Raw genomic sequence first — 7157 nt, forward strand, 5'->3', positions numbered from 1 at the left:
CTGCGAGATTTGGGATTTCCCTGACGAGGAGTCCATATTAGGGGATAGAGTGAGGTTAAAGTTCCCTCCTAAAATGACCTGGCCACTAGCGAAGTGTTTGAGTATTTCTAATTGAGTTGTAAGCCATACTATCTGGTCTTTATTGGGGGCATAGAGATTCGCAAGGGTCACTTTATTTTCGTTAAGGCGTCCTCTCAGAAAAGGAACCCTGCCCTCCCCATCTGCATAGCGAGCCTCACAAAAAAAAATTAAGAGATTTGTGTATTAACGTTGACACACCTTTGGAAGCGGAGGAGGGGTGGGAGCTATGAAAAGCCATCGGGAACTGACCTCCAGGGAGGGATAAACATATGTCCCCTTTAAAATGGGTCTCCTGTAGGAACACTACCCCTGAGCCATACCTTTTCAGAAGAAGGGCCACGTGGTGTCTCTTGTTTTGGGAATTCAAGCCGTTGACGTTAAAGGTCGAGAACTGGAGAGGTCTTGTCATCTCGATCTCGTGGGCGGGCAGACGATTTCCTAACTAGGAGAGGAAAAGAGCAAGCAAATTACACAGGTGTAGGCCTAAATATCAAATCCAGGGGGGGGGGGGTCCCCTGGGCGAGCACCGGGTTAGAGGTAAGGAGTGGGGAGAGGAGGGGGAAAGGGGATGGAGCAAAATAGGAGGTAGACACAAGAGGAGAGAGCGTGTAGGGGGGTAGGTTGCAAACCACAACCTAAAATAGAGGGTTAAGGACGGCGGTTCCTAAAAGTAAGGAGTCCGCTGAGGTGTGGGGCGAGTTGTTTGGGCCCTACAAAGGAGGTCCAACAACTACTTTGATATCGGCCCAACCAGATAGGCGCCCGCAGAGGCCCCGACACCAGCGGGTAGAAATAGGGAGCATATAATTTCTACTAAAGGAGGAAAAACAGCGTTAGTACAAATAATCTGCTAAAAACAGCAACAACGAACAATGTGATCAAAATAGGCGATAGCCCAAGATCTTCAATAACGAGAAGTGAATGTCAACTTGGAGACACATCACAAAAAGTCGCAATCACCCGGAGGGTCCGAACTGGATAAGTGTGAAGCCAGGTCGGCGTCCGGTGGGAGGCGTAGTGAGAGATCTAGATGACATTACTTCTTCAGTCGTCAGGGGCAACATGAGGGTCTTTGGCCTTCTTCCTTTTGTTTCTGGGTGACTTAAGGTTACTCGCCACCTGCCACGATTCTGGGAGGGAAAGCTTTGGAAGCTTAGGGAACTCCGGGAGGGGTAGCCAGTTTGGTAGCTCTATTGGGTCCATCTCAAGGTGCTCCCAGCAATTGCTGAGGTCGTCTGGAGTACGAATCAATAATCTGCGGCCATTGTATGATATATTAATGCCGAAAGGGAAGAGCCATGTCTCTTGCTCTGAGGGCTTCCAGAAGAGGTAGCATAATTCGCCTCTTTGTAAGAGTAGCAGGGGATAGATCCTGGAAAATGTGGATTGAAGAGTCCCCGTATGTTAAATTTTTGTGTTGTCTGGCAGCTTTCAGGATGGCAGACGTGTCCTGGAAGGTGAGGAGCCTGCAGATAACATCCCTGGGGGGCTCTGCAGGCGGGGGGAGGGGTCTAAGAGCGCGGTGGATGCGTTCCACAGAAATTGTCGACGCTCTGTCTTGCCCAAGTAGCTGGCCAAATATTTCAATGGCAACTTTAGACAGGGCCTCCGCTGCCCAGGATTCAGAGAAATTTCCTTGAAACAGATATTGCACCTCTGGTTACGATTCTCCAGGTCCTCCTGGAGAATGAGGGCTTTATTTAAATTGTCGTGCTGTTCCTTTAAGAGTTTAGCCATGGCCAGGGCATGAGATGTAGCAGAGGCAGAGGCAGACTCCAGCTCCTCAACTCTGCCGCCCATCTGCCTTATAACAGCTTTTATCTCTGTTAGCTCGTTTATGAGGGGGGGGCAGAGCCTTTGAGATAAGCTCCTTCATAAATCCCCGAGACACAGGGCTGGAATCCTCTTCATCAGAGGAGAGCTCTCCCTCCCCCTCCTTACTGTAGGCAGATGCAGCCTCCGAGGCCAGCGCCATCTTGATGGAAGGGTGGGGGGAGCGGGAGCTGCGCTCCTTCAGAGAGCGCTGCATCCCCGTCTGGCTTTTGGAGGTCCTGGGTGTGCAGGCTTGTTCTCCACCTTTGTCCCTTACAGGTTTGGGCATTTTGATGCTGCTATCAGTGCTGTGGGTCCTCCGCGGGCGCCTCGCCGAGGGAGCTCCGGTCTCAAGCGGCCATCTTGCTCCGGAGTTAGGCCACGCCCCGGTTGTCTGCGCTCTCAATAAAAAACCTCCAGACTTTCGAACACCTATACCTCTGCATGGAGGCTTGCCACGAGGGTGTGCTGTGGGGAACAGTTGGTGGATTATTTGCTATGGCTCTGGTTCTCCCCCTGACCACCACACTGCCTCTCCCAACCTTTTCTGCTGCTTGTTCTCTCCCCCCCCCCCCCAAGCCCTGTCTTCAGTAGGGTTTGCAAGCCAGGTGGGGTCAGTCACCTCATCGTCCATCAGCTCTTCCTCTTACTCCTCAGTCTGCTCCTCCCTCAGACTTATTGCCCTAACAACCACCTCGCTGACAGACAACTGTCTCATCGTCATCATCCACAAATAGCTCTTGAGACAGTAATTCAAAGTCCCCACCCTCATCACCCTGAGTCTGTGAAAGTTCCACATTTACGGCATCGGTCACGACAAACTCCTCACGTTGCTGTGGAACCAGTTTTTTTTTTTTTTTTTAGACTCAGGGCAGGGATGCAGGAAGAGTTCTTGGGTGTATGCCTGTTCAACGCAAACTCCCATTTCCCTGGAGTGACCAGGCTGGGAGGAAGGAAGAGCTGCCTGAGGATACAGAGGTGCAGTCTCCTATGGGTGGCGTGAGTGGACTGTGTGGAAGACTGGGTGTTGGGTAAAGTACTGGAGGTGTTATCCGCTATCCATGTCAGCACGTGATCGCAGTGCTGTGCTTTTAATAATGGTCTACCATGCGGACCTGCAAAATATGACATGGAGCTGGGGAGTGGAGATAAGCGGCGCTCTACCAATCCCTCAGCAGCAGGCACTGTTTCACCCTGCCCAGGACCTCGGCCTGTGCCCACACCCTCATTCTAACGCCCGCGTCCACGTCCTCGTCCTCGACCCTTACCCCTAGTCCTCGTCGTGTAGGGTAAAGGACAGAGCAGGGCCAGAAAAAAAAATATTCAATGTATACCTCTGATACCTAAGGCTAATTCACCACCCACAGAGACTGGTAGATTTTAGAGACTATGAGCAAGGCCAGAAAAAAATGTAACCAGTGTAAAGTGCTGAGACCTAGGCCTCATTAACGGCACACAGAGACTGATGGATATGAGAGGCTTTGTGTAGTGCCAGAAAAAAAATTGAACCTGTGTAAAGTGCTGACATCTAGGCCTAATTCACCACCCACAGAGACTGGCAAATATGAGAGGCTCAATGCAGTGCTAGAAAAAAAATTAAGAAGTGTAAAGCACTGAAAACTATTCCTAATACACCGCACACAGAGACTTGTAGATTTGAGACGCTTTGAGCAGGGCCAGACAAAAATGGAACCAGTGTAAAACGCTGATACCTAGTAGTAATTTACCGTACACAGAGGCTTGGAGATTTGAGAGACTCTGTTCAGGGCCAGAAAATTAGTTACGGTTCATTTCATCACTCCAACGACTGGATGAACCACAAATAAATTCCACAGGCCAAGCTTGACACAGTTGCCATCACCCAGGACCTTAGCCTCTCCACCCACCCTCAACAAACGTGGGCATAAAGTGGACTTGAATGCTAGTACTTCTGTGAAAGTCTCATTAAATCAGTTACGGTTCCTTTCATCTCTCCAAAGACAACATGAAACATGAAGAAATTTGAATGAGCAAAGCAGGACAATTCAATCTGTGTATGTGTCAGATAGCTGAACACCGTGCTGGGAAACCGTTGTGTAACAAAAGTTTAGACAAACCACTGGAAAACTGGTGGACCAAGGGTAGAGGCGAACACCTGGAAACATGTGTTTAGCAAGAGTATAGGCGAAGCCCGCAAAAAGAAAATAGTTTGCGAAAGTAAAGGCGAAGGCCTGAAAAAATAGTGTACCAAGAGTACAGGTGTACCCCTGAAATATGTGTTTACCCAGAGTGCAAGTGAAATCCAGGAACACTTTTTTTTTTTTTTTTTTAAAGATAGAGCTTGTTGTTGCTTAATTTGATAACAGAGCCTGGAGGCAGCCCTCAAAAAAAAAAAAAAAAGATAGTTTTTACAGAGCCTTTTGACCCGCAGAAGAATTGGCTGCTCAGCGTGATGTCATGCTGGTATAGGAGAAGGTGGAAGAGGAGGAAGATCAGAGAAGGATAGACCAAGATACTTCCCTCTTTTTTTTGGGGGGGGGGGGGGGGGTGATATAGGATGCATGGTTCTTTAGTTCCAGCTTAAATAATCTTTATGCTCCGCTGCTCTCCATTGGTGGAGAAGATAAGTCAGGGGAAATCCAGCCTTTGTTCATCTTAATGAGTGTAAGCCTGTTGGCGCTCTCAGTCGACAGGCTGGTACGCTTATCCGTGATTATCCATCCAACAGCACTAAACACCCTCTCTGATAATATGCTAGCGGCAGGGCAGGCCAGCACCTCCAAGGCGTACAGCACCAGTTTGTGCCACGTGTCTATTGAACCCCCCCCCCCCCCTAACTAAATATAAACCCCTAGTAGTACGCAGCATAAAACCTCTAACAGTGGGCAGAATACAGCTGGGATGCTTGAAAACAAATGGTGCACTACTGGTCCCAGCCAGCCAAAATGCTAAAGCACACAATAAGGCCTCCTTCCCACGAGCGTGACGGGCTCCGCAGCGTAATATTCCGCTGTGAAGCCCGTCACGGCGCCCCCCAGAGCCCCTATACTTACCTGCGGGAGATAGCATGAAATCGCTTCCCCGCCCACCGCCGCGCGTCACCGCCCGTCACCGCCCACCGCCCTCGCGTCACCAGCCGTGTCACGTGCACGGCCGGCCGTGTCACGTGACGCGGCCGGACCGCGTCATTTGGCGTCATATGACGCTCGGCGGTGGGCGGGAAAGCGTTTTTTCACGCTATCTCCCGCTGGTTACAGCGGGAGATAGCGTGAATGGACGGCTTCCATTGACTGCAATGGAAGCCGTCAGTGCGTACAGCCCGTCCTCACCCGCAGAAAATAGAGCATGCTGCGGGTGAGGACGGGAGAAATCGCGGTGCGTAATTCCGCGGTGGAATTACGCATCGTGAGCATTGTGCTATTAGGTTCAATAGAACCTAATAGCTGCGGGCAACGCAGCGGATTTTCGCCGCGAATTACGCGGCGGAAATCCGTTCGTGGGAAGGAGGCCTAAGAGTAGTCCAAGAAAGGACTTTTGGGTTCATGGAGTCAGGATCCCTGCTTAACTGCTACCTAATCCCTACACTAACACTTTCCCTATCTCAGCAGCTCTATCCCTAAACTCTGCCAGCATGCATCTGAGGCGAGTCACGGGTGGCAACAGTTTAAGTGCACAGCATTCGCCTGATCCGGCCAGCCACTCACTGCTGTAGACGTGCACGGGGTTGGAACGTCTCAGCAGGAAGTGGTAATGCCTCCCCTGCGTGTTTAGTGGCTTAAAAAATAAAATAAAAATGGCACTAAACATGCAGGAGGGGACATTAAAGTTTTTCGAGGAAAGGAAGGGAAGGGAAATCTTTGTGTGGTGGAAAGTGGGCCAGGTCCCACAATTAAGCCACAATGGTGGCAAGAGTCTACACATTCCCACAATGCAGCAATACTTTGTGTGGGAAGTATGTGAGCGGGCCCTGGGTCAGGCTTGGTCCCAGCCTCCATGTTGTGTGAACGAAGGTACCGCCAATGACATAGCAGTGGGGACTCCATGTGTCCATACACTACTCATTGTGTTTGGGTGTCGGATACCTCATCGACAATGCAAGGGGAAAGCCATCTGCACTCTGCAGCCTACCCAAGTCAGTCAGTGTCTTTGTGCCAGACAGGTAAATCCCCGCTATGGGAAGTCTGTGTGCACCCACAGCATAGGTGAGTCCAAGGAATCCCAAGACATGAACCATGAAGAAATCAGAGTGCCCAAACATGGCAGACTTTTGGGCGGAGCCTTCTTGGGCTTCTTAGGAGATTTCGCCGCTTTCTTGGCTCCAGCGGGCTTCTTAGGCTTGGCCGCAGACGCTGGCTTCTTTTTGGCCGGCTTGTCCTTAGTCTCCTGCTTCTTGTTCAGCTTGAAGGAGCCGGAGGCGCCGCTGCCTTTCACCTGGAGCAGGCTGCCCTTGGTGACCAGAGACTTGACGGCCAGCTTCAGGCGGCTGTTATTCTTCTCTACATCGTACCCTCCGGCAGCCAGAGCCTTCTTCAGGGCGGCTAGAGACACCCCGCTGCGCTCTTTAGAGGCGGACACGGCTCTGACGATCAGCTCCGACACGCCGGGACCGGAGGACTTCTTGCTTTTCTTGGCGCCCCCTGCGGCGGATTTCTTCGGCTGCTTCTTGGATTTGGCAGCCGGCTCGGCGGCAGGAGGAGCGGCGGCTGGCGCGGTTTCTGCCATTGTGTGCTGCGGAAATCAAATAATAAAACTCTCCTGGAAGAGAAACTCTGAGAGCGGCGCTGGTGGCGCCTCTTATATGTACAGCGGCCGCGCTCTGATTGGCTCGTGAGCTGGCCCGTCCTGAGCTGCTATTGGCTGACACTGAGCACAGCTACTGCCTTATCCCATCCGGGCCTCCTCTCCGCTCCGTTCTCCTCTTGTGCTTCCCTGCCCGGAATAAGAGTCCGTTACCGGTCAGAACCGGACAGGAGAGCTCGCTTTCAACGTGACTCCTCACTCTCTGACATCTCATGCAACCGTTTATAGCCGCCGCTGGCGGAGGTTCCGGGGAGGAGCGGAGAGGAGGCCACGAGATCTTCGCCATAGTTCTCCCGATCTGCACATCACCGCGTATCTGCGGAGATAAAACCGCTGCGCGAGCGCCTTCCCTCTATTCCCGGCCCTTGTCACCATCCCCGGGATCTACTCCACAATCTCCATCGTGCAGAAGCTGATTGCACAATGCGAGGACGACCTGGAGCTGCCGAGAGCACAGAGGTGTAGCACAGGCGGCGCCTCCGCTC

At 51.8% G+C, this 7157-nt stretch overlaps 1 protein-coding gene across 1 annotated transcript; it reads right to left on the minus strand.

Moving 5' to 3' along the window:
• Positions 1-458: 458 nt before the first annotated feature.
• LOC136578095 (histone H1B-like) lies at positions 459-6594 on the minus strand. The gene is made up of 2 exons (XM_066577997.1): positions 6129-6594; positions 459-523 (listed from the first exon to the last, which is right to left on the minus strand). The coding sequence occupies exons 1-2, from the start codon at positions 6592-6594 to the stop codon at positions 459-461; spliced, it is 531 nt and encodes a 176-aa protein (XP_066434094.1).
• Positions 6595-7157: the final 563 nt, after the last annotated feature.

Source organism: Eleutherodactylus coqui, chromosome 8 (genome assembly GCF_035609145.1).
Source record: "Eleutherodactylus coqui strain aEleCoq1 chromosome 8, aEleCoq1.hap1, whole genome shotgun sequence".
Classification (NCBI taxonomy): domain Eukaryota; kingdom Metazoa; phylum Chordata; class Amphibia; order Anura; family Eleutherodactylidae; genus Eleutherodactylus; species Eleutherodactylus coqui.